We start from the raw sequence: 27,585 nt of genomic DNA on the forward strand, positions 1-27,585 counted from the left end.
CAAATGATTCTTATTATAGCTATTTCCTGTGTCGGTAGTGATTTGGGGCTCTTTTGTAGATACTTGCATGTAGGAAATGCAACCTTATACTATATTCTGAAAAATTCACACGTCCCGTTTGCATTTTTAAAATATGCGTTTGCAAAAATAGTGTAACTGTGGATGCCACAATTATTTAGTCAAGGTAACTTAAGAACATGGAGCAAAGGAACCAAAACTGGAACTGTGCTTTTTCTTCTTCAAACTGAAACTGATTACCAACAACTATTTTCTAATTAAATTGGAACAAAATGGTGGGAAAATGGTAGGGAAAAAAAGAGTATTTCTGATTGCCAGCTCAAAACAACAGCGTAAATGAAAAGCAATGGCTTGCACTGAAAAATGTGACCAGGAGGGCACAGGGGAAGATGCGAGGAAGGGAAGTGGTGGCCACCAAGAGAGGCACAGAAATAAGGTGGTGCCAGGAAGGAAAGTTTCTTTTGACCCAGATGAGGAGTGAGCTGGGTATGTGGCCCTGTCTCCTGGGATGGAGGAAGATGTTGTACAGGAGGGGCTGACTGGAGAGAGTGAACAATAAGAAGAGATTCCCACATTTGCCTCTGACCCTCAGAAATTCCTGCAGATTATTCCTAGCACCAGCTTCCTATAACCCACTCAACCCTTCCAGCCCCCCTTCCTTACCTACATAAACCCTCTGACAGCCCCACCGCTGCCTGTCTCCTCTCCTAAACCTCTCTGGCCCCTCCTGTCACTCTCCATTGCCTCTGTCCACCCAAACTTACTCAGCAATTGTAGTGATCCCACTTAGGGAGAGCTGCCAAGCCTTCAAATACTTGAGCCTTTTCAGCTAAAACTGAACTGGGACAACTTCAGTGATAATCTGAAGATGAAGAACCAAACCAAATAAAAACATTTATTAAACTCACCGCCCAGCTGATAAAGGTGGAAGATTTAGTAGTGGCATAGAGCAGCAGCAACAATCGGTCTTACAGACTCTTGACAGCCCTCAACTGAAAGGGAAAATCTACATAGGCTAAATCTAAGCCTTCTGGGTTTGCTTTCCTCAGCACCCTTCCATGGACTCCTGCAAGGTGTTTTCAAATGCCCAAGGCTCCACTGATCAATAACTATTGGTTTAGGGAATTGAAATGAAGTCATATAGCTCTTCCCTCCCTTTTTCTGAAGTATAGAGATAGGAAACTGTCTGTAGCATTTGGTTTCACATACTAAAAAAGTTGATTTAATTCAGTAGAAAATGCTCAAACCAAGTAATAGGCCAAAACTTGAGAGAGAATGGGGATACAATTACTTTCTTATTTGGAGCCTATATGAAATATGGGAATTTTTAAATTGTTGCCATCTCACTTATCATTGACAATATTCTCAATTACCAGTGGATTACCAGTGATATTTCTTCATAAAGAAATAATATAAAGTATATAGAAAGTATAATGAAAAACAAAAGAGCACATATGAAAATACTGACTGAATGTCCACTAAACAATGTATATTTATTTTCTGTGTCATTGGGTGACCCAGGCATTTTTCAAGGAAAGCTCTATTAAAAGGCACTGCTTAAGGATTTTTCCTTAGCATTCTAAAAATGCAGAAGAGTTTCAAATTATTTGCATACTGCCATCAATGAAAAAAAAAAATTAATTTTGACCGCAGTGTGCTTTTTGTTAATTCCAGTGCTTTTCAATGTGCTTCATATATTTCCTTTACTTGTAAAGTATCAAGGAGTTCAAGACTAGCTTCCTTTCATCTATAAAATGTTGTTCATATTTAGCAAATAAAAAACTAGTTAAGATTGCAATGACAAAAACATTTCGATTTGAAAACCTCCCTAGAGGGGCTGTGCTGGTACCAACAATCTGTACCACTCCACATAAACTAATGACACCCTGCCGTTAAGATTGTCGAATAAGATATATAAAGATTTGTAGTCTGATTGTTTGCTCTGTTATGCTAGTATAAAGTGAAATAATGGCAAAAAACACTCTTTTGTAGTTTTATTCTTAATCAAAGCATTAACTCCACTGGGCAGCTTTAATCTTGACACTGATTTTTTATATAGCCAAGAAGGATTTTAGTACATCCCTGTCATCCATACATTTAACAACTGCAAGGAGGCTCTTGGGGACTAAGTTGTGTGATTACATTACTGTGCTGTCTCCTGGGGAAGTTTACATTCATCTTTCTTGACAGTCAACAGCAAACATGCATGTTTATCCATATCAAGCATTCTCTGTATTTCCAAAATTATGCCTTAGTATATAAGTGTTTATTTAAATAGATCAGATACCCTCAAGACAACTTTAAGCCCATGAAGGCCATATTCAAGATGAAACAGTTCTTTCTATATTGTTCACTCTTTAGATGATGATGCTAACTTTTAATAAGCTCAGGTGATTTGTGGAGGAAAAATGAATATAATCTAAGAAGAAAATTAAGTTTGGGGGTGTGTACTATAACACACACATTTCTTTGTCGTATTTCAAATGAGAATACATGCAGCCTGGAGACCTGGAGCACCTTCCTCTCTGATCATCCTGCTTTTGCACACACAGCCTGAACTCCGCTAATTCTTGTCTTGGGGGTTGAATAGAACCCTGCTTCTCCCCAAAAGCACTGTGAAGCTTTGAATTAATCTTTTATGTTCTTTCTTAATGTGATTGAGGCAGAATTGGCAGGAACATAAACAGTTCCACCAACAGTGCAATCGATAGGAGATGTGGAGCTTTTAAATGTCTAACGCCAATGGTACAACCATTCAGTATGTCAGAAATCATAAAGGAAAATTCCATGTTTTTCCCTGTTGCTCTTTGTTCCAAGAAATGCTGTTCAGCTGAGCCCTGATGCTGATCTTGCTGAAGTTCCTAGTTAAGAGAATTTACAGTATAATTAGGCTAAAAGATGATTTGAAGTGGAAAACAGTTGATGAGTAACATGTTTAATTTGTTTTGAAGTATGAACAAAGTGACAGAGATGTGTGTCTGGTTTTCCATTAGAAGTTAAGGTCTTTTCTGCTTTTTTCCCCTTTTTTCACAATGTCATTGGGAAAGCATTTGGCCTCAGTTCTGCAAACACTTGAATACATGAGTAATAAGGAATCTTTTTGATCCTGCTGAGGACTGAGTAAAACAGTGTGTTCGTAATATTGGAAATTTCTGACATATATTTCAAAAAGAAAACCTGAAGGAGACTGAAACAGGAATGATTTCTATTCAGATATTACACAAAGTTGTTCTAAAAATTCTCAGCTTGCTATTGAATCCACTAAAGTACATCTATACTTTAAACAGCCTTAGCTGGCTCTTTTGTCAAGTTGTTGTGTAAACTATGCCCAAAGAATTGTTATCACTCGTCATATTGGAAGGATATGTCAAATAGGGGCTTGCAGAGATCTGGTACTATTGGATATCTTTATTAATGACTTTGGAATAGAGAATATGATTCTTAAAGTTGCAGCTATAATCAAGTTGGAAGGGATAGCATGCATTTTGTAGGACAGGATTATAAACAAAATTATACTGACAAATTGTGCAGGTAGCCTGAAATATAGGATGAAATTCAATGGGGACATGCAGAAAGCACTACAGTTAAACAGGAATAAAACTGCAAAGTGTATGAAATTCTGATAACAGGAGAGGATTCAGAGGTTTTTTAGTAAATCAGAAACAGTATGAGTCAGCAATGTCATACCGTGAAGAAAGCAAACATCATACTGGGATATATAAACAGGAGTCTCGTATGTAAGACACATGAAGTAATACTTCCACTCTGCTCAGTACTCACAAGGCCTCAACCGAAGTACTGTATCCAGCTTTTGGCACACCGTTTCAAGAAAGTGGAGAGGGGCCAAAGGAAAGCAACAAGAATAATCAGAAGTCTAGAAAAGACAACCCCGAGTAAGACCGAACGAAGCGGAGTTGTTTAGTCTACGGGAAAGAAGACGGACTGAAGACACGCTAACAGTGTTTAAATATGTGAAAAACTGCTGCAGAAGAGGTTATATGCTGCTCTCCGTGGTCATTGCACATAATAAAATAATGGTTTAAAACTCAGTTAAGGCTGCGTAGACAAGTTTTCTTACTAGTTGCCTGTATGGACAGAAAGTTCTGAGCAGATCTCCTAGGAAAACGGTGGCATCCCTCTCCGGTGGGTTTAGGTCAGGCAAAGCGCCGTCAAGAACGGCTGAGCTGCAACGCGGGGAGATCAGGCTGGACCCGGGGCGCTGCTCGCTATCGTATTTGCTGTCTATGCTAGCACGTTTCTTTACAAATATTAACGCAGCTTGTCGCTGCGCAGCAGCCCAGCCACGAAAGGGACGGGGCCACGCAGGCGGACGTAGCAGAATGAAACCGCAGCCCCCGGGCTGCAGCCGGCCGCCTCCGCCCGGGAGCCCCGCGGGGCTCCTGCTCTCACGGGAAGCCCCGCGGGGCATCCCCCAGCCTTTATTCCCTTTCGAAGCCCTCCAGCCGCCTGCCGGAGCTCCCTCCCCCGGAGGCCTGCGGCCAACGCCTGGGGCGGGCGGGACGGCCGCCCCCCGGCTCCGGCCAGCCCACACCCTGCGGCCCGGCCCCGCCGTGGCGGAGCGTCCCTCCGCGCGGCGGCCGTTGGAGCCGTTAGCCCCGCCCACGCCCCGCCCACCCCGCGACCTCTGACCTCCACGTTCCTTAGTTACGGCGCGGGGCGTCACTTCGGGGCCAAACCACCGCTGCGCCTAGCGGCGAGTCGGGCTGAACCATTCGCCCGGCCGCTGGGGGGGGGAGCGGAGGCGAGGGCGCCGCGGGTGCCCCCTGCTTGCGCCCGCAGCGGCTGCCGGACTCGTTGCCGTAGCTCCCGCCCGCGAGCCACCCTCTCCCCCTTCCCTCCCTTCCCGCGTTGGTTCCGTCCCGTGCGGGCCATAGCGACGGCGGGCGCGCGGAGGGAAGATGGCGGCTCCGGCCTCTGCACCGCTGCCGGCTCCGTGAGCGCGGCGCTCGCTCCTTTCCCCCTTCCCCTCCTCGCTCCTGCGCCCCGTCCCCCGCGGCTGCCCTCCGCCTCTTCTCCTTCCCCGCCGGGGGCGTAGGGACCATGTCGGACTCGGAGGAGGAGGAGAGTCCGGACCGCCAGCTCAAGCTAGTGGTGCTGGGGGACGGCACCACTGGCAAGGTCAGTGCCGGCCCCCGCCGGCAGCGCCCCGCTCCTCTCCGTCGCCGCGGTGCCCCGAGCCCCCTTCCTGCCCTCCCTCTTCAGCGCTCCCCCGGCCCTCCCGCTGAGGAGGGAGCAGCCCCTGGCGGCTTCCAGTCTACCGCGCTGCCGTTGTCGCGATACCCGGCGGCGGCACGCCGGCTGACTGCTCCCCCTTCACCCCCAGCCCTGCGCTGCTCCCTCTCCGCGGTCTCCCCCGCGTGTGTGGGGCGGGGGCGTAGCGGAGAGCCGGGACGGGCCCCCGCCGCTCTCCGGCCGGCCGGCAGCGGCGGGCTCTGCGCCGGGCAGCTCCCCCCCCGGGGCCGCCGGTACCCGCCCCGTGCTCGGCAGCAAAACCCTCCGGCGGGGTTTCCCTACCGGAGAGGCTGGGTCAACAGAGAGACGTATACGACTTTAATCCAATTTTCTTGAGCCTTAATAAAAGAAGCGGCTAATAACGTAAGGACTGTGGTGCTGCCTGCCATGGCGACTCCCGCTGATGCCCGTGCACTGGCGGCGGGAGGTGGCTCGGCTGGAGCTGCTGGAGGAGCCCGGAGCTCTCCTCGGTGGCTGGCGGTGCCCGGAGGGGCCGGGGCCCGGCACCTGAATTCGCGGTTCCCGCCGAAAGGGCGAGCAGGGAGGGTGGCTTAGCTGGGTCTCCAGGCTCCCTTCACGTCGACTTCAGAGCCGATAACCTCCTGAGGTGGACAGAACAGTTTGCATCTATTTGAGTCACTGTTTCAGAGTTTGGAAAGACAATTCTGGGTCAATTTAGTTGTTGTTTGTGACTTTTAGTTGGTTTTTTTTTTCCCCATCTATAATCAACATAATTAAGTACTATTTATAAGCAGTTTGTTTATAAACAAGTTATACTGGTCTTTTTAAAAGAGAAGTTTTGACAAATAGAGACCAAAGAAGGCAAAAAGATGCTTTCTTCCCCATGGAAATAGTCACTGATCTTTACTTACACATGTGAACATGTCTATGGCAATATGTAGCCTGAATCCTTTTGTGAGATACACACTAAAATAGTAATTTTATTGTATATGTGAAGAATACAGTTTTTCCTCTGTCATTAACTTGAAAAGATGGGGAGGCAGAAAGTCTGCCTGCCTCACAGTTCAAATGAGAAGCAGAAATATTCTTAGAAGTGGTTTAAATTAACTGCCTGCCATTAATAGAAATAAGCTCTTAGTGAAAGTATGTACATGGTTTTGCTCACTTATGCAGAGCTCTGTGACGAAACAAAACATTTCTTGTCTCCAGTGATTCTAAACCCAGTCTGAAGTGGTATTGTATTCATCTGAGTCAGTAGATGGGCAACTCCAAGCGACTATGTGATGAGAGCATAATAAATGCACAGGATTGACAGCTGAAATGCTGTTTCACTGGTAGCTTTCCCCAGGAGTTTTCCATTCAAACTGAGGAGTCCTTTCACTACTGCTGTTCAGCACCTTGTAGCAAGACCTCTCGCCAAACATGGATTTTCAAGCGTTCTTGAGTTTTGATGTATATTCCTGCTGGTTCCTACTCTCACATGGGAGCTGCCACTCACTGAATCTCCTGCTGGCTCTAGGAATCCTGTGCTTCAAGTGCAGTTTATGTTGCATGAGCAGCAGCTGTGCTATGGTGGGCTGCTTTTCCTCCTGTCCCCCCTAGATGATGCTGTAATAGAGTCGTCTTCCAGCCATCCTGATGGCCTGGCAGCAAACACTTGCAATAATAGATTTATTGTAAGATCTTGTGAAAATAAAGAAGTGATTGGGTCATGGAAGGGAAAGATAAAATGTACCTAGTGCTGTTTCAGGCACCTCAGAAGACTAAATCGTTGAGGTTCCTCTCCTTTGTTGGCTACTCGTTCCGCTTACTTGTTGAAACATGCATATGTCTATATGTTTTTCAACTCTAAATAGCCTGCCTCTCACATCTGGTTCACAGCTGGTCTTTACACACATGCATACTTAGCCTCTCATTTACTGTGCAAGACATTGGTTTTTCTCTTCCTCTGTCACTGGGATCATTGGACAGGAGGAGCATAGGAAATAATGGAATATATCTTTGAAATATTGCATCTTGTGTTTAGTGTGAGATGTTCACATTTGACTTCTTTCCATTGCTTCCCCCCCTGCCAAAAAAGAAAAACAACCCAGATTTTATTTCCTCCCTCTTGGCCATCTGGGGCTGTCTAGTCTTCAGTTCTCCAGGGAGAAAAATTATGTCTTTGTGAGTCAGCTGGCTGAAGGTGAAAACTTCATTTCTTTTTCCTCACCCATTGTTTGGTAGCAATGTGATTCAGGTTCTGTGCGAGGGTTGGCAGCAGTTTAAAAACAAATCAGTGTCAGTTCAAGCTAAGGCTAATGTTTGTGTTTCCACTAGCTAGAAGTTGCTCTATCCATGAGGCAAGGGAGGGATGTTGTGCTTCTATTCATTTGTTTTGTGGTGGTTGAGTGAATAATTAGATACTTAGAATTTTAAGGGTAGGAATAAGCACTGCTGGAGCAAGCTCTAAGGAGAGAGGAGTAAAAAGGGAAGAAGGAATAGAGAGGAGTGAGAGACAGAATAGAATCTGAAAAAGTATTAAGGTAAAATAGAGATAGTAAAGAAATGGTAGATTGTTGAAAAATTGAGGAAGGCGAGATTGGTTAGTAAGAAGATAATAATAGAGGATGATTTTAATGAACTAGACAAGTTAGGAAAACAATCTGAAAAGAAGTCGGAAGCAGGGACAATGTGAGATGAAAATAAACGGCAATTATTAATAACAGTTGGCTCTTTGATTTGGATAACAGGAGGGAACATATATACACACAGCAGCCTTATGCATCTAGGTTTTAAATCAACCTACTCTTCCTGAGCCAAAATGATTTTCCATTAAAATAAACCAGCAGTACTAGTAGGATTGAAAAAAATGACATTAAGTTCCAGATATTTCTACTGTTACTATGCACAGATTGGCTTAATATTGAAGTATATAATGATGCTGATTTGAGCTAGAATAACTCTGATTTGCTATGGTTGAAAAAGGTTTTGGGCCTCTGGAAGCAAATCTTGGAGCTATTCATGGCAAGGGAGGTCCTGAAAAATAGGGTGTGCAGGAGGAGCAAAGCACATGAGATTCTGTCTTTCTGCCATCTGTTGCAACTGGGGCTAGAGTATGGTAGCAGAAACATCCTACCTTTTCCTTCTCCTCTTAACAACGGATGATGAAAATGAAAGAGCGAATGCTCGACCTGGTGTGGGTGTTTGCAGGAGGTAAAATGTAGGCTGGAACAGAGAGTGGTGTTCTGCTTGCTTGCTTTAGGATTTTTTAGGATGCCAGATTTTTAAGCATTGTGCCAATTCTGGATTTTGTGGTTACACATGGGCTCAAAAATTTCGTCAGTGTTGACAAAACCATTGTTGTCACTGTTCAGTCTTGCAAATGGAAAATTGCATCAAGTGTCCCGTGCAGATTGGCTTAGCTTCACAGATGCATGTCTAATGTCAAAAAGTCTTGATAATTTTTTCTTTTCTAGTGAACAAAGTTTCATCAGTGGTTAGGAGAGGGGTGGAAAGACATCACCTTCAGGTGACAGAACTACTTTGTTTACAAAATACTTTGCCTGCCATAAAGCTAGACTGTTCTCAGTGACAAATTCTCTGTGTTGGACAGTTATGTGGTTTTATGCTAGTTAAAGCATTTTGTTATTTAGCCAAGTGTTTCTTTTCATTTTTTCTGTCATAAAATCCTTACCGGTAGGGATAGGGCATGACCGAGGGGTGAATGTTGCTGTGCTTGGAGAACGCCATCGACGTTCTAGAAGGGAGTGAGGGAGGGATAGATGCGCCTTGCTTTTTGGAAAGTGGATTCTCAATTGGCTGGTAAAATTGCTCTGTGAATGGAAATTCATGGCTTCAGAACTATATGCTTTCATCCCATTGAATTTTGGGTTTAGTTTTTCTTTCTTACAACTATGATACTACACTTTGGCACCACTTTTTGAAATCTTTCTTCTATAGGATTTTACTCAAAGAATTGTCATTGGCAGGGTTTTCTATACAAGTTTCCATGTTGTCCTGGTGAGTTGTCAGTGTCAGTTAGAGCTGGCTATCATTGCTTGTTCTGTTTGACTTGTCTGCTACTATTTCATAAATATTGTTTGCTTTTTTCCTGTTTACTCACTATCTAGGTATTTAGGAACAGCTTGTCAGCAGTTTATACTGTGAGTTGTTGACATTGCAAAATAGAAGCAAGAAATTGTCATGCCTCACCTGTGAGGTTTAATTGCATCTTCGTTTGCTTCCAAAAAACCTTCCCAAATATCCCATTATATTCTGCACTTAGAATACTGTCATTTTTATGTATAACTTTTTACTGCTGTCTTGATTACTGTATGTTAGAACCCAAAGGCATTTTTTTTGGCTGAAAGGAGGGAGTTTGTAACACCAGCCTTCGATAGTGTATTGCTATTCAGAACAGCATGTAAACATTTGCTTTGAAGTATTTAAGACAAATGTGTGAACCTGCCAGACTGGGTCTAAGGGAAAGTCTGCTTTGAAAGTTGGTGGCCTGATTGTCTTAGTAGAGATATGAAGGAGCAAGGCCTTCTTGGTGTCATGCTATCCTCTGATCTCTAGATTAATGGCTGAAATTTTATGAATGGAGCATAATCTTGTTTTAAAAATGGTCACTGATCACTTATTTATTTTTACAGCTACAATTCTACTGAACCATTATTTAAGTTTAGTTATTTTTTACATAGATTGTACTCAACGTATCTTTACAGGCAAAACTGTCATGCAGAATCTTTTATAGCAGGCATGACAGAGAACAACTTTAGGATTGAAGGGAGTATTTGCATTGTAGAGGTCCTTGAATATGCATTGACATAACTTCTCTGTTTACTGCTGTGGAGAATTTTGAACTGTTGCTCTTAGTATTTTGTGGATAAATGCTTGTTCTATGAATAAATAGAGGCCTCTAGTCTGGTAATCCAACACCTTTCTCGAGCTCTAACATTTATTAGAAAAAAATGAAAAAGGAGTTAGTCAATGATTTTCTGCTATAAATTCCTTTGCATTCAAGAGCACAGTAGAGGAAAACTGTTTAAGAGAACTTTGCCATGCTGTTGATTACTTGCTGCTCTTATTGGTTGGCTGTTAATTGAATGTATGTTGTTTATTTTTACTAACACCCCTAGAAGCCCTCAGGGAATATTGAGTGTCACAGAGTGATAAAGCTAATATTTACTGAGCCCTTAAAACAAGAAGGGAGTGGTTGCTTATTTAATGGGGACGTAAATTACTGTGTTGGAGAATGTAGAATACTGTGATATAGTCAGATGATATTTTAATCTGTACTCTGGGTGCTGGTTACTTTTCCGAAAAGGAAAGTTTCAAGGAGAAAACTGTATGGTGTGTTCCTGCAATGTTCTTATTCTTATCTACATCTTTAAGGTCATGACAGATTAAAAATAATGTCTTTGTAATCTTGACATGCTAACTATTGTGATTAAAAGAATCAGTTCTACTGATTTTTTTAGTACTACAGTCTAAATCTGTATTGAATTTTATTTTGTGCATGTTGTTAGTAATACTGTAGTATTATGCTACACTACTGTAGTACTACACTACTGTTGTTAGTATTATAGCGGTAGGCAGAAGAATCTTCTCACGATTCATCCTCTGTGGTCTTCACCCTTTCCACAATGATATAAATATGTAAGCATACTCATGCTATTTCTAGTTTACTTGCTTTTTTCCCCAATTTATTTATTTGTTTTTAATCCTCTCGGCCTTAAGTTCAGTGAAGTAAATGAAAATGTTGCCATAGTCTTTAATTGATTTTTTGGATTACTTCCTAAACATATCTTCTGATATCAAAATATCATTTATTATACATGACAGTGGTTGGAATATAAATGTGATATAGAAACAAGAAAACAGTAAATCCTGTGTTATTTACTTCACAGGTAGTCTGTGTTCTATTAATAGAACTTGCCTATTCTCATTTTTCAGAACTACTGGCATTATTTTGCTATTGCATTTTTAACTAAATGTGCTCTAACAGCAATTTCTAATAACAATTGATGTGACTCATCTCTTCAGGTCTCGATGAATGGAAAGCTGGCAAAAAATAATCCTTCTTGCCCATTTTGAGTTTTCTCAGACAGTGTAAGGGTTTTGTGAGGCTGTTAGGCTTTTTTTTTTTTTCCCCTTTATATGTAAGTATATATTTAGATTATTTTTTTCTGCAATTACTTTGTTTTTATATTTTCGTATGTCATGTCAACATGAGATTTTTAAGTGTACACCACAAATTTGATGTAGGATGTATTTTATCTATGTGACATTCATTTTTAATATAGTATTTAATTTTTTCAACAATACAAACTTTTGTGTTTTTTATAATTGCATTTCTCTTTTCTCCTTTCCTTTTTTTTTAACCTTAGATTATGGGTCTGTCTTTCTTTCTTTCTTTCCTTCTTTCACTTCCCCTTTTTTTTGCCTTGCATGGAGAACTTATATTACTAGTGAAAGAATATAAATGCCTTGCTTCATTACTTTATATAGGTTAGTTGTGTATCCTTTTAGCAGGATGTAGTAAAAGCTGATTCTTTATTAGGTGAACACTGTATTGGTCTACTTTCATAAATCCACAAAATATAAATTGAAGAAATAAGTTTCCAAAGTTCTGCTTAAAGGAATGGTTCTGAAAATGTGCGTTCTTAACATGAGTTTAGTTTTTTCTGTGTACAAGAAAGTACTCTTCCTATCTTAGACTTCATGTAATCCCTGATCCTGAAACTTTGATGTAGAGTGGCAGGAATCCTGCCACACTTTGGAGCCCCTGTAGGACACTGCGCTGTGCAGATCTCTGTTCCCTCCCAGAAAGTTGGTCTGGGATCATGGTGTTCTGTGTCGGGGAAGAGCCCTTGTTTTGGAAATGAACGCTTTTCAAAAATAATAAGCTCTTCAGGTATGGATAGTGTCACTTAGATTTGTGTCAGTTTGAGTGTACTAATGATACCTCATTCAAATCTGTGTAATGTTTTGTAATATGAATATCACAGTATCTTTGAAATACAAAGGAAATATGCGCCTTGCTTCTTGTTGCATAAATTAGTAGCCTTTGCAACCTCATCTTATTATGTTGAAGTTGGCTGGAATGCTTGTCAATCCAAATCCACGAACACTGTCAGCATGCATTGATTTAAAAAGTGCTTTACTGTATTTCATACTTCTGGTTTAACATCAAGTTTTTCGCTGTTTAAAACATCAACTTAATTTGATATTGTTCTGTTTTAGACATCCTTAGCCACACGTTTTGCCCAAGAGACATTTGGAAAACAGTACAAACAAACCATAGGACTGGATTTCTTCTTGAAAAGGATAATATTGCCAGGTAAGAGAATAAAAACTAACACTGATAGGCTGGGCAGCAGTAAGGCTTGCAGAAACAGATTCTTCAAAGTAATGTGTACTAAATAAGCTTAGTACAGTGCTTTTTATGGCAAAGTAAATTAGGTTATTCAGAGAAAGTTTTGTTAGTATGTTCTTCCCAGGTGACAAAGGGTTATGCATTTGCAACTTATATCTTTAAGTAAAACACAGAGTTCAAATAAAAGGAATGCTATCTATATTCATGATTTTTATTATCTCTACTTGAGTGTACTCGCTGACCATGTGGATAGTGTAACATGCAACAATGAAATGGAACTTTAAATATATTAATTGAAAAAGTATATGTGTTTTGAAAGAAATAGAATTTTTTTTTTAAATGAAATACACAACATGTATTTGAGTTGTGTGAGAGAAGCATAATGCAGCTATGGAATCGCAGTGCTCTAATATGTGAATGCTGTTTTATGCAAGGCAGCATGAAATTGCTGGCATTTAATAGACCACTAAAATTTAGGGTCCCTCGGCACTCATAAAAATACAGTTTGAGCATTCAAGATGTTTCACTTCACGATGGCAAAGAAACTATTTAGATGCCAGTTGCAGCACACTGCGTGGAAAATGCAAAGAAATAATTAAAAAAGAATAGTTGCTGGTAGAAGTTTGTCTCTGAACAATTGGGGGTTTGAAATAAGTCTTTTCATTGATTTGTAGTTGTTCCATCTCTAAGTATGAAAGTATTTCATTAAATTCATTTTCTTCTGGTTTCAGAAATCAGAAGTTAGAAAAAGTATGTGTGATTATTAAAAGTTGTAGTGAGATTTGATAAAGTTGATGCAAGTTCTGTAGTTCTGTCTTTTTTCCTTGTGGAGGGCAGGGAGGGAAGCAAACCCAGAAATGAAGCATTTTAGCTATAACCTGAACTTGTAAGAAAGTATATACAGTTCTTGAACTTATTTTGTTAAAATTATATTGCCAATAGTTTCTTGATTATGTTTATATATTTTTTTTAAGTGAAACAGAATAATCTTTTCAGACTATTCCTGCATTCACTATTTTGGTTTGTCCATTTTGCTGTACTTTTTTAGTATCTGGTGAGTGATAAAGTACCAAATTTCAGGGCTTATTTCTCCATAAAATCAACAGAATAATTTTTTTATTGTCCTGCTCATGCCTCTAAAAATGCCAGTGTGCATAATAGTTAACAGCAGTACTTGCAAGCGGAATGTGTACACAAATCATGCAGTGTGCATGCCGAGAACTTGTATTTCGCAAGTTTTTTTCAGCTGTTAAGCATACAGAAGCTATTAGTACATTGCTGGGGTTCTAAATATTCTTGTTGAGTAAAAAGATTGGAAAATTATCAACTCTTGATTCATTCATGTTCTACTTTCTTCTAGTTTATGTTGTAATAAAATCAGAATGTAGATGAAAATAGCACCAAACAGCAACAAAGTGTATACATCTATTTTTCTCATTTATCATTAACGAAATAGTAACGTTTGTGGAATGTATTAATATTCAGGAAGAAGCATTTTTCTGTAGATTGTCATTCTGGTTTTGCCTATGCCTATAGATGTGTTTAGGTATGTATGGATTTCTGTGTTTTATAGGTAAGCTGAACTGGTGGTGGGGAGTGAGAGGGAAGGAAGAGAAGAGGGAGGGAGGTAAAATTTCTAAATATTGGAATGGGAAGCATTACTTAAGTAAGCGGATTTTTCTAATTTCTTGATTAGTTCTGGGTTTGCAGAGCTGCTATGTTTACTTGAAAGGTTAATTCATACCGCTGCACAGAAATTATAATGTGTATATCAGTAGGAAAAAAAGCCTCAATTTCTCTTATTTAGCAGGAGGATTGATGAATAACTATGGTTCAGTATTTGATTTTTTTTTTCTTCTTTAAACATAAGCAAAGATTTCAGAAGTTAAAATTACCGATTTCTAGAATTGCACGGAAGTTTACATTAGGCCACATTAGAAATGCATTTTAGCTTATAAAATAAAGTACTGTTTTTCTGGTTTTTTTTTTTCGCTTTTTTGAAATAAAAGCTGTATTTGTCTCCAGTTGTTTTAGTAACTGATGCAGTTTTGCAGTGAAAGAAGTAAATATTTTACATGGTAAAACAATATGGTTTAATACAAATAGTAAATGCTTTGATTAATTTCGAACAATAAGACTTTTAGTGTTCAGCTGTTGACAAATTTTCTTCATGCAGTTTGTTCAAAATATTTTTTTCAAATGCAAATCCATTTCAGCATATTTATTGATGCAGTATCTTGTATAGTCTGGATGCAACCACGGTGTAGATTTTACTGCTTAAATAGTGTATCTGTTAGTCAGAGGGTCTGCTGATAGAGATTCTTAAGAGCCATAGTCAAATACTTTTAGGAAGGTTGTGAGTGCAGTCCAGTAAACAGGATTCTTCTGTTAAAAGGATTTTTTTAAGTCGTCAGTGCAAAAAGGGGGCAGACGCATGTTTTTAGTTCCATCTTGACCATGCAGCACTTTAAGTAAGGTTAACCAATGCACCAAGTATACTTCTGCAGGATCACTACTGAGTCAGCCCAGTGGCTTCAGTTCATACCAGAAGCAATCTAGATATCTGCACTGTGTTGCCTCAGTTATTTTAACTTCTCACTTGTGTGCCTTTTCTACAGAGTAAAGAAGTGCTAGTGTTTTCTTGTTCCTTATCAGTGTATTACATATTATTTTTATGGGATTCTTCAGTTATTTTTATCGGTATGTTAACCTTATTTCTAAGAACTGTCTTATCCATAGTTTCTTTTTGTTTTGTTGTCATTCTCTAGTTTGTATGTTCTTCCTAAATCTATGAAAAAACAAGATTTCAAACTCTTTGCAGAAAACTTCATGTGCTGCTATCATAGTTGTTAATTATATATTTGCTAGGCAAATTATCCAGAGTTTTTTGTTCTGTCACAATAATCCTAACATCCTTCTTTCTCCCTCAAATCAATCTGACCACAAAGCAAATATTACAGGACCTAATTGAAAAAAAAAAAAAAAGGGAAAATGAAGCATTTTGCACTGGAGATGGTCAGCATGAATTTCAGTAGTTAGTGAGGTCTTAATTAAGAGTGACTTCACTTTAAATGAACATTCCAACCTTTTTTCCCCAGTTTCTTTTTTCTATTGTTAGTGAAGGAAAGCAAATAATTCATAATAGTAGATTTTAAAGTTGAACAGTCACTGTTAGACCATTTAATTTAATTTCCTGTGTTAAAGTTTCTCAGATAATTTCATACAGTTATCCAGATACTAAGCCCAGTATGCCGTGCATGATTACTACTCTTAGGAGGACAAATGAAGTTAAAAACTTTTTAAAGCATTTGAACACAAAATTAGGCATCTGAAAATTGTTGAGTTTGAAAGTGATAATATTTTTAAAGATTTTTTTTCCCAATAGCTGACATGAATGACATGGTAAATTTCCAGTAGAATACATACAGCCATATTAGGGGTAGAATACTGCAGCATGGTAAGCGTTTGAGCATGTTTAGTTTGTATACCCACTGAGGATGCATTGTCATTTCAGACTGCAGATTCACCAGTTTATCCATGCCAGATGCTTTATGGAAGACTTTCCTGCATTGTTTGCAGTCACTTATGTTCTAAGCTTTAAAAATAATTATACATAGTATATGCACCATCAAAACAAATAAGCTTTTTATTCTATGAAACGTTGCCTTTATTGAACTGGAGTGTTTATGATGTATTTACTAAGCTTTATATAGAAATTCTTTATCTTAGTATTGGATAAAACTCACTGTAGCTTAAAAGTACTGTGAATAGATTGTCTCACGTTCATCTCTATATATTTGAGAAAGTAGCACTTGAGGAAATCTGTGCTTTTAACCAGATTAAAGCAAGATGCATCATAAAAATATAATGTGGTATATTTAATACCACAAGTAGCATGTATTCAGCTATATAGTTCTAATTTGCTATTTATATTCACTGAGCTCCGGGATATATTTCCATGGAGCATACTCCCTTGCATAACTGATGTGAGTGTGTTAGTTATAAACTGATGGCTGAAAAGATCACATCGTGTAAAATAAGGTTGTTTGTTAATAACATAAAATAATTGAATTAAGAGTATGTTTTTCTTAGCAGCCCAAAATACTGTGTTCTTTTTCTCTCAACTCTCAATTGTTGTGATGTGGAATTTGTTGCAATTTTTTTTTTAAATCTAGGAATAAAATCAGTAGGCAGTTATGATTGTTGGTGAGTGTGTAGAATTGTTATTAACAAGTAAGTCATGTGAGTTGTACATAGATTAGAAGAATTTTCATCAGACCTTACTATATTAGAGTTTGGTGCTTCCATGTAATCAGTACAGTTTTGAAAACAGTTCTCACCATGCAAAATGAGCCAAATTGTACTTTAATATGTTTGTATGCATGTGGTGACATACATTGCTGTGTGTATGTTTAGTCTGTGGGTTTCTGAGTTGTTAGCTTGCAGAATATGTATGACTTGTAGGATATTAAATATTCTGTATTTACATGGATTTTTTTTTACTTTGTTTATGAAAACCTGTTAACAGTTTCAACATAGCTTGGAGACTGTTTAGAATAGAAAGGAAAATCTATTCTTGGTGTAGGTTCTTCGAAGATGAAATTGTGTAAATCATGTCCAATTTAGTTGCCTGCTTTGGGGTGGTGGGTGGAGGAAATAATCATAGTTTGCATCCTCAACTTAGATATGTGTCAGTATTTCCATTTTTTAACCTGTCAACTATATAATTCTTTAACTGTACAGTACTAAGAGCATCAGTACCATAATGAAGTTACTGTGCAGATTTTCCCTGCTTCTAGATTTGTGAAGAAAATTTGGAGCGGGGGAGGAAGGGACATAGAGTATGAAATAATGTGGTTAAGTTGGCATTAATTGTGTTACCTTTCAGTTCCAAGTACCGTGTTATAGAACTTTCTCTGTAAAGTTTTACATGTTTCTTCAGTGAAGTATGTTATATAATTTCTAGTCAGGAATGTTATATTTTATTAAATATGTTAATATCTAGCTATAGTTTTACTGCATCTTAATGACTTAGCTGGGCACAAGTGACTTTTTTCCAAATGATACAGTCATCTTTGTGTTGATATTTAGTTACTATTTATTGTATACTTGTAAAAAGCTATTGCTGTTGATATGCTAGAGCTGTATTACCTGCCATGATAATATATCTTTAATTTTATTTGTATCTAAATTTTCAAGGTTATACAATATCTATATAATTTTCTTTTTCAGGAAATTTGAATGTTACTCTTCAAGTGTGGGATGTAGGGGGGCAAACGATAGGAGGCAAAATGCTGGATAAATATATTTATGGAGCTCAGGTACAGTATAAATGATGATAATTGTATCTATAGTAATTCTATAAAATTCATTGAAATGTTGTTCTTAAAATTATATGTTTGTTACAGGTTGTTGTTTTGTAGATCTCAAAAATGTTGAATCTCTGCTTAACCTGAACTGAATTGATATTAATACGCAAGTCTAATTTCTGTATGTAGTTAATTTTTTGGAGCTGACTTAAAAAGTAAAGCGAGGGTGTGCATTTGTAGATCTGGATAACTCTCAAGAACAGATGTATGTTTCCATGCTTTGTGTCTTGAGTTAAGAAAAGCAATCATAGTAAATAGTAAAGGCTATTTGGATCTCCACATGGTAGATATAGTGGCTGCTTTTAGAACAGATGCCTCCTGGGGGAAAAAAGTAGAAGGAGGAAATTAAGAGCAATCCTACACCATTAAACTCATACATGCAACTGGGGTTATAAGAGGGCAAACAAAAGGAGGCAACCAGGTAGCTAAATATTTTTGCAGAACCAATGAAAATTAATTTTATCTTGAGGTTAACTAAGCAACTTAAAGTGAATGGTAGGATTAAGTAAAAGCTAAATATTATAACAGTATTTTGAGTTATGAGATGATTTAGGAGGATGTACTGTATGCCAAACTTCTTAACATGAGTGATCCTAAAATGTATTCTGTTCTTTAATTTGGAGTTTGTAATGAGAACGATAGGCATAATGTTTTATTATATAAATGTTATATTTATCTGAAAAGAAAATGAATGCACCTATTTTTCCCCCAATACTTTAAGCAATAGGAATATGGAATCCTAAAACTTTTGTTGGACAGAAACTTTGTACTAATGAGTACAGCACAGGAATGGCTAATTAAGGAGATTAGGATTTATTAGTTAAAAGGATAAAGACAAACTTGTCAATTTAACATTTTGTCACTTTCAAAAAATGTCTAAATGTTTTTAGCTGTTGCATCTGTTTTATAGCATTTTCTTATTTTTTAATAAAAAACATTTTGCTGCCCTTTTAAAATCTACCAAGCAACACGAGAAAGTGGCTTCCATGACAGAGGGAATTTGATTAATCACAAATTGTTGCCATATGCCCAGGGAAATAAAAGGCTATTAACTTCTTCTGTATTGAATTTGATGATAAACTTAGGAGTTTCTTATCAGCAAAAGCAGGTCAAAAAGTTAATACCAGTGCCCCAAAGTAGTGAAAAAGTTGATTTTGGTAAGCCTAAAGTTAAAAATGTTTGATTTTTAGTCTTTCTGAGCACGTTAACAAAAAAAACCTACATCCAATCTCTTCTCCTTTAATCCTCCCCCAACCCTCATTGTAACTCTAATTTTTTAAATGAACTAACGGCTATTCTCTCTCCCATTGTTGGCATGTATTGCCAATGTCTGTAATAGGCTTCTTATCATCAAAGCTGACTTGTAACATACTTTTCTGTTAGCTTTGTCACAGCACCTGTTAAAGACACATAAAACTATCTTTATTTTCATCCATTCATGAAACACCATGAATAATTCGGAAAGGCACTGCTTTCAGCTTATTTCTAGGCAGAAGCTTATTTCATGTTGAACATCTGTAGCTTTGTAGAAGAAAAAGAGGAAAGATAAAATAGAACAAGTAGGAGTATTTAGAAAGAAAAATCCTTTTAAGTACCTATAAAAATTCCTATGAATGGACAGCAAAGTAGCAAGAAAATAATTGGGAAGAGCTATCATGGAATTAGCAAGGGTGAATGGTGCCCAACCAACTTGATTGCCTTCTGTGGTTAGTTGATTGGCTCTGTGGAGAGGAGAGCAGTGGATGTCATTTACCTTGACTTCACCAAGGCCTTTGACATAATCTCCCATAATATTATTACAGACAAAATGTAGAAAAACAGACTGGATGAGTGGACCGTAAGGTGACTGAAAAACTGAATGGACAGCTGGACTTAAAGGGAGATGGTCCATAGCTCAGTGTCTTACTGGTGCCTGGTTATAAGTCATATTCCTTAGGGGTTGGTACTGGGGTCATGTCTTTTATTAATTCTTTGAGCAATGGAACAAAACATTGTTTGTAAGCTTGCAAATGACACTAAATTGGGGAGGAATGGTCAATATGCTGAGGGTGGGGGTGCTATTGAGAGAGACCATGACCAACTGAAGGAATGGACCTTGTAAAGTTCACTGAAGACAAATGCAAAGTCCTCCACCTGGGATGGAATAACCTTATGCAGGCTGGGAGTCAACTGTCGAGGAATCAACTGGAGAGCATCCAGTGAAGAGCCACGAAGCTGATTAATGGACTGGAGCATCTCCCCTATGAGGAAAGGCTGAGAGAGCTGGGACTGTTCAACCTGGAGAAAAGAAGGCTAAGGGGGATCTTATCCATGTATATAAATACCTGAAGGGAGGATGCAAAGAAGACAGAGCCAGGCTCTTTTCAGTGGTGCCCAGTAACAGAGGCAATTGGCACAAACTGAAACACAGGAGGTTCCCTCTGAACATCAGAAAAACACTTTTTCACTGTGAAGGTGACCCAGCACTGGCACAGGTTGCCCAGAGAGGCTGTGGAGTCTCCATCCTCAAGAGATATTCAAAAGCCATCTGGACATGATCCTGGGCAGCTGGCTTTGGGTGACACTGCTTGAACAGGGGCATTGGATTAAATGACCTCTAGAGGTCCCTTCCAACCTCAGTCATTCTGTGAAATGGCTTTGCAGAAAAGAAGGTGAGGGTCCTACTGGAAAAAAACCAGTTGAATGGGAGTCAGCAATGCACCCTTGCAACAGTAAAAGCTAACTGAATACTGGGTTGCATTAGTAAGAATAAAGAAGGCAAATCAAGGAAAGTGATTATCATCCTCTCTGACATTTTTGAGGCTACATTTGGAGTACTGTATCCAGTTTTGGGCTCCCCAGTACAAGAAAGCCTTTAAAGTTTAAAGGAGCAATTCTAGCGAAGGTTGCTACAAAAGAAGTATGTGTACCTATGGTGTGTTGCACTTGGTCAGCATGTGTGGTGCAACTGGGATTTTAAACATCTTGTTTGTAAAGTACACAAGCTGTAAACTTAGACATAGAGTAGGTGATTTGGATTTGTTGCAGAAATTGTGTTAATGTGCATGTATTCTCCGAATCTAAATCATTCAGATTTAAAGTACATGTGTAGAATAGCTTGCAGCATGCCTACAGTATGCATCATGCTTTTATCCAGTATTTGCAGATGCCCATAGCCTTGAATAGACTTCATCTGGTTGATCATTGTAAGATTCAGAAATCACAAGTGGCTGAATTCTTGATTTTCTGCTCAGAAATCCAAATGTATTGTAGACCTACTTATAAAATACTAAGACCAGCTCAAGATGGAACTTTTGAGATTCTACAGCAACTGAAAAGGTTATCTTAATAGCAAGTCTACAGTTCACTTGATCTCAGTTGAAATTTGATCAGGATACCAGGGGGAGTAAGTGGAGCATCCATCTATGCTTTGCTGCAAACCTTGCCACTGGAGGTTTCCTTCTCTTTGAATGAGAGCTGAATCAATTCCCTAGGATAGATCTTTTGCTTAAGTTACTGTTAAGGTGCCATTTTTTGACTGAGGTCCCTGATTTCTTGTGTGATGCTTTAAAATAAAAGTGCCAGATTTGAGGATGGGAACCTATATAATTTGCTTGCGTGGTTGCAGTTGGAGAAATTGCAGTTCACTTGCTGTCTTGAAGCAGTTGCTTTCTTCTTCCCCTTTTTTTTTCTCTGGTGTTGCTCATTCAGAACAATATAGTTGCCACTTGGTAGCCAAATTTCACTGATGGGTCAGAAGAACTCTGCAAGCTTGGGGGAAAAAGAACGCCTTGATCTTTATAAATGAAAGGTGCTAATAAACAGCTTCCTGTCAGTGTTGATTAAAACAGACACATTTATCTCAGAATTGAGAGAGGGTAAGCGCAATCATATAGTCAGTTACCACAGCTGAGCTGATCGAGAGTAGTTCATTCAATTATGGCAACTCAATCAATCACATGCATTTGAGTGACCATATCCTCAGTATCAGCAAAAACAGTGGTTAAGTATATGTAGACTGTAAACTGTTTTCACCTGTAAAAATAGCATTTCTGCAGATGTGCAAGATATCATAATGAAGTTACTCTTTGCTAAAATGAATATTCTGTGACTAGAAAAAAATATTTTAGAATTTTGATCTGACATATTTCATGAATATTAATGAAAATTTGAAAGTTAATTTAGTTCCTTCATACTAAAGTCAGTCAGAGGATGAGGGCAGCTGAGGATAAACCTGAGAAGAAAACATGTGGTTTTAATTAGTGTTTTCTGTAGCTTTCTTTTATTGTGACAAATCTTGACATAAACTTGACACCTTTTACATGTTGATTGTCTAGTGTGAATATATTGCCTGGTTACAATTCTTCCAATTCTGCTGTATAATAGCACTGCTGCTGTTTTCGTGGTAAATATTTCAGAACTGCTCCCATCTCTTACCTGTAATTGCTGCCCCTACCCAAATATCTAGTTTAAAGTATCTTTAAGAGCTGGCATACACTACCTCATAAATTGGCTTGTTAATAGAATAAGAGTACTGCAGACTTTACCTTCTCCAGAGACCAGCAAATAATTTCTGCAATATTCTCAGTTTCCAGTGACCTATTTTTTAAAATACTCTATAATTCCAAAACAAAAAGCACTCACATATGCACTAATGTAGGCAAAATGTCTCTCTTACTAGAGTGCAATTATGCAAGCAGGAACTATTTGCCACGTTACTGGAGACTAGAGAATTAATGTGCTGTTCTCGGCATGTTGTCCTCCATATGTTTCAAACCTTTTCCATGGCAGGAAAATGCGCTACTTTTGTGTAAAAAGGCCAGTGTTAATTTTCCACCTTAATTTCTCATGCATAATAGGGAAATAACAGCTTTTATACTATCTACTCATTCTGTACTCCATATACTGTAAGTGTGTGGAAAATACAAAGTATTTTTGTGAAAGCAATGATGGGGTTTCTATGTTAAATAAAAAAAGGTGAAATAAATTTTAGCTGTGGAGTTATGACTAGTCCTTCATTAATTATCTGTATCATACTAAGTTGCTGATAGGGTGCTGTTGTGGCAAAAGTCTAAGCAAGAAATATTCTTTATGACCTGGATGCCATGCTGCTTTTTTTTTCATCTCTAAGATGTTATACTTGCTGTCTTTGTTTCTCAAGTATAGCAAATATTGACAAGATTCAAAAAAAGAATGGTTAAGAAAAGAATATGCTTTAGAGGCAATGTTTTAGATCATGGAGAAGGGGACCAAAAGGAAGTTAGGTGAGCTCTAGTTGCGAACTTTGTTCAATGATTTCTTTCACAGTAAATCCACCGTGAATACTCTTTCTTCCAAAGGTGTGGGTGGGCTGCGGTTGGCTAGAGGACATGTAGCAGAGTAGCATTTTGATGAAGAATTAGTTAGAAACAGAGCTGACCAACCTTAAACGCTCAGATGCTATTAACTTTATCTTACATCTAACTCTGATTAAACTCTTCAGTGCTGAAAATGGTTTAGATAGCCTGCTCTGCTTTTCTGCAGGCTGGTGAAAGAACTTGAGGACTGGTGAAAGAATCGCGCCATGTGCACTTTCTCATTTACAACTCTCAGCCTTACATCTGTTGTGGTTTTTTTTGTTGTTTTTTTTTTAACCTTTACAATATCTGTCCTTCAGCTTGAGTTTCTTCTTTTCCACTGAGCATTTAATGACATCAATATGTCCTTCCTAGAGCAAGGCTTATATTATGAAAGGCAAATACATACACGCACAGGCATTTGGGTAGTTATAAAAGTAGTCAGGAGAAGTTAACTAAACTGCAAGATATTAAGGAATAAATTGTACAAAAGTTGGAAGAGGGAAGTGGATGTTTAATATTAGATTTGATTAGTAAAGAGGAAAGATAGCAAGGGAAAAGATGAGTGTCATAATTCTTAATTTCCTTGAAGGAACTGGTGAAAGCTGTTCCTCAGGAATTCATGGCAGCCATATATATATATAAGGAACAAGAACTCGTTTTGCCAAGGAGTAGATGGCATCGAAGGAGAAGAGAGAGATTTGTATTGCTGTCATAGGGAAATAGGAATTGAAGGGATCTCAACAGGATCTGTTGTCCTTCTCCGAAGCTATACCCGTACGATGTCTATTTCATTTTTATCAGCCTTCAAAAACCCTCCAGTGTTGGTGACTCTGCTGTCCCTGAAGGTGGTGTATTTCAGAGCTTCACTATTGTTATTGTCTACATGTTTTTTTTTCTAGTATGTACCCTTGCTATAATCTTGCTGTAAGGTAAACCTATTGCTACATGTCGTATTGATCACAGACTTGTAAGAAAGTTCAGGGTGGAAGGGATCTCAGGAGGTGTCTAGTCAAACCTCCTGCTCAAAGTAGGGTCAGCTGTGAGATGGGACTACGTTGCTCAAGGCTTTATCCAGTTCCTTCTTGTAAACCTCTTAAGGATGGAGACTGAGCAACCTCTTTGGGCAACCTATTCCACTGCTTGATTCTCCTCATAGTGAAAAAGCTTTTCCTTATATCTAGTTTGAATTTCTCTTGTTTCAACTTACGCCCGTTGTGTTTCATCCTGCTGCTGTGCACTACTGTGAAGAGCCTGGCTCCATCTCCTTCATAGCTTCCTCATGGGTGTGGGAAGGCTGCTTTTAGGTCGTCCCAGGACCACCTCCTCTCCATGCTGAAGAATTCTAGTTCCCTCAGCTTTTCCTCATAGGACAAGTGCTCCAGCCTCTGATCATCTTGGTGGCCCTCTGCTGAACTTACTCCGGTCTTGAGGGGCCTAAGATTGGATGTATTACTTTAGATATGATCTAACAAGTGCTGAGTAGAACGGCATAGATCCCTTGGTCTAGTGGCCATGCTTCTGCTAATACAGTCCAGGATCCCATTGACTGTCCTCGATGCCAGGGAACATTGCTGGCTCATATTTGGCTTGCTTGTCTACTAAGACCTGCAGGTTATTTTCAGTTGTTCCCCAGCCAATCAGTCCCCCCAGTCTGCGTTGTTTATTCCTTCCCAGCTGCAAGGCTTTGCATTTGTCCTTGTTGAAAGTTGAAAGGTTCCCATTCGCTCATTCCTTGAGTGTGTCTGCATACCTCTGAATGGTAGCCCTGCTCTCAGGCGTATTGGCTGGTCCTCCCAATTTAGTGTCATCTGCAAACTATGTATAAGAGCATATAAAAAGAGAATTCCTGTTATCTTCTCTTGAAACTTTTACCAGCGTCATCATGCCTGCCATCAGTATTGTGTTTGTTGGAAACAGTCCAGTTTTTTCAATTTTCTGATGTCAGTCATGGTTTCTAAACCTCTGATATTGTTACTGGTCTCTTCCAGTTTACCCTTTTCTTGACATTCAGTGTCCAAAGCTGGATGCATTATTTCACCTGGAATGTTTCATTCTAGTGTGATATTTGCCTTTTTGCTACAAAATAAGCTTGACGTATTCAACTGTGATCTACTGTAACTCCTTGATCCTATTGTATAGAACCTGCTACAAAGCCAGATGTTTCCTATCGTGCAGTTGATTATTGCTTCCTTTGAACTTGTCATGGTACTTATTGAATTGCATCCTATTATTTTTAGATTGTTTCTCATCATATAATCTAAATTCTCCTCAAATAATCTTGCAGTCTCCACCAGTTTGTTGTCATCTGTGAAATTAATTTAACAAGCGTGCACTCTATTTTGTGATCTAAGACACTCCTCATGAAACTATCAAGTAAAGCTGGGCCCAGACAAATGCCTGAAAAACTTGACTTGAAAAATCTTTTCTATTGACAGTGGGTCATTGAACCAGCTAATTTTGTATGCATTGTATTGGTTTTCTAGAATATCTGTGAAAATTTTATGTGAGGACCAGCGTGCAGTTGCAGGGATTTTTTTTCCAGATATGAAGTCCATGAGAACAAGTGCAACAGAAGCCAATTCTGACTTTTTTCCTCATTTACAAGATACTTAATTTATTAGGGTGTAGTGGAAAGCAGGGACAGAAGACTCAATAATTGAGAGGAGAGTGATTTGTGAGAGCTGATCTTAGAATTATGGAAGGGAGAAGGTGGCCGTGTGGGCTGTTAATAGGCTGTGCTTTATAATGTTGGATATTAGCTCTCAGGAATCCTCAGTAATGTCTGGTTTGAGTATTTGTTACTTGTAGCCTGGCCCAAAACCTCTGAAATACATGGGACTCCCTTCTTTTTGACTTCTGACCACATTTTGAGTTTCTCCTTTGAAAGTTTAAAGCTTGCCAGTACTTCTTGCTTGTCTTCTACAACAGTGAAGGAAGGGCCTTTCTCCCCAAAGGAGAGCAGAGATGTGACAGCCAGGCAACGTGCAGAAACATACAATTGAACTGCTTTTATTTCTCATTTTTTTTCAAAAAGGGAGCAGTGAAACTACAAATAATATTAGCTAAAATGAAAGTCCTTCTCCAGTGTGATTTTTATCTTACTATTAGTGTGAAGTGCTTTTTGAGATTTTCATAAAGCATATGCAGTTTGGAATAGTTCTAGTTGAACTAATTGTGTTCTTCACTGAATTGCCATTTTTTCTGCCCTTGTAGTTCAGTTAGCATCTGAATTTAGAACACATGGAATGCAGAAGAAATATTGTAATAAAATATGTTTATTACAGAAGCTTGTAATTCCTTTAATTATTCCTCAAAATATACAATGCCATTATTTGTTAATGCTCTGTTTTATGATAATAATAATTTAGACTGATGCAAATTTTACCATGTTAAAACATTTTTGCAACCTGTAACATTTAAAATACATCTTTTTACTTAGGGTATTCTCTTGGTTTATGATATTACCAACAGCCAGAGCTTTGAAAATTTAGAAGACTGGTATAATGTGGTAAAAAAAGTGAATGAAGAATCAGAAACTCAGCCACTTATGGCCCTGGTTGGAAATAAAAGTAAGTTATTCATACATAAATATTAATTTAAATACTCTGGATGTTGCTCTCTATTGAAGAAATGGCACAGGGCATATATCTTTAGTAAAATGAAACTACTGTCTTGTGTGTTGTTCCTGTGTACAGATGACATATCTGGGTGTACCTCAGGATTCTGCTTCTGGGCAGTTAGGTTGAGGGACTTGCTGCATCATGCTTTGCCTAGCCTGCAGCCTCTCTGCCTGTGTTTTCTTTACCTGGAGAGCAGCACACAAGAGTAGAGATCTCTCAGCTGTGTTTGAATTGGGTAGAGCTTCAGGATATTGCCATGGCATGTATCTAGAATGGAGAACTGGGAAGCATTCCTGGATTTAATAACAGGTATATTTCATGGTTCTGTATGTCAAGAGACTGCTACATTAAGTACTGGTATATATTATTCAAAGTAACTACACTATGCACTGGGAATAATATTTATGAGTTGCTTATTAGGCTTTTTTGCATGCTATCTGTAGTTTGGCACATGAGGTTACTTATTTCCTGTTGTTCTGGGATTTTTTTAACCTGTCCTCTTTTTAATCACGTAAGTATGATATAATGGTTTTCTTCTGAGCACCAAAATATGCCACTTTAAATAACCGTCTCCTAGTTAGTCTCCTAATTAGATGGATTCCAAATTCCTCCATTTCCAGCTAAGAAATCTTGCAGCATAAAGCAATTTTAGAAACAAAGTGTTGGAAACATGCAGAATTTTT

The 27,585-nt window shown here is 38.7% G+C and overlaps 1 protein-coding gene across 2 annotated transcripts in view; it reads left to right on the plus strand.

Annotated features, from left to right (window-relative positions):
* The first annotated feature begins 4,925 nt into the window (after window positions 1-4,925).
* Window positions 4,926-27,585, plus strand: part of RAB28 (RAB28, member RAS oncogene family) — a 66,550-nt gene continuing 43,890 nt past the window's right edge. For both annotated transcript variants that reach the window (XM_082315459.1, XM_082315458.1), the window contains exons 1-4: window positions 4,926-5,157; window positions 12,463-12,559; window positions 17,828-17,916; window positions 26,722-26,851. In XM_082315459.1, the coding sequence (XP_082171585.1) occupies window positions 5,080-5,157; window positions 12,463-12,559; window positions 17,828-17,916; window positions 26,722-26,851 (394 nt within the window). In that variant the 5' untranslated portion in view covers window positions 4,926-5,079. The remainder of the gene's footprint in view (window positions 5,158-12,462; window positions 12,560-17,827; window positions 17,917-26,721; window positions 26,852-27,585) is intronic.

Source organism: Platalea leucorodia (genome assembly GCF_965183815.1).
Source record: "Platalea leucorodia genome assembly, chromosome: 6".
NCBI classification, from domain to species: Eukaryota; Metazoa; Chordata; class Aves; order Pelecaniformes; family Threskiornithidae; genus Platalea; species Platalea leucorodia.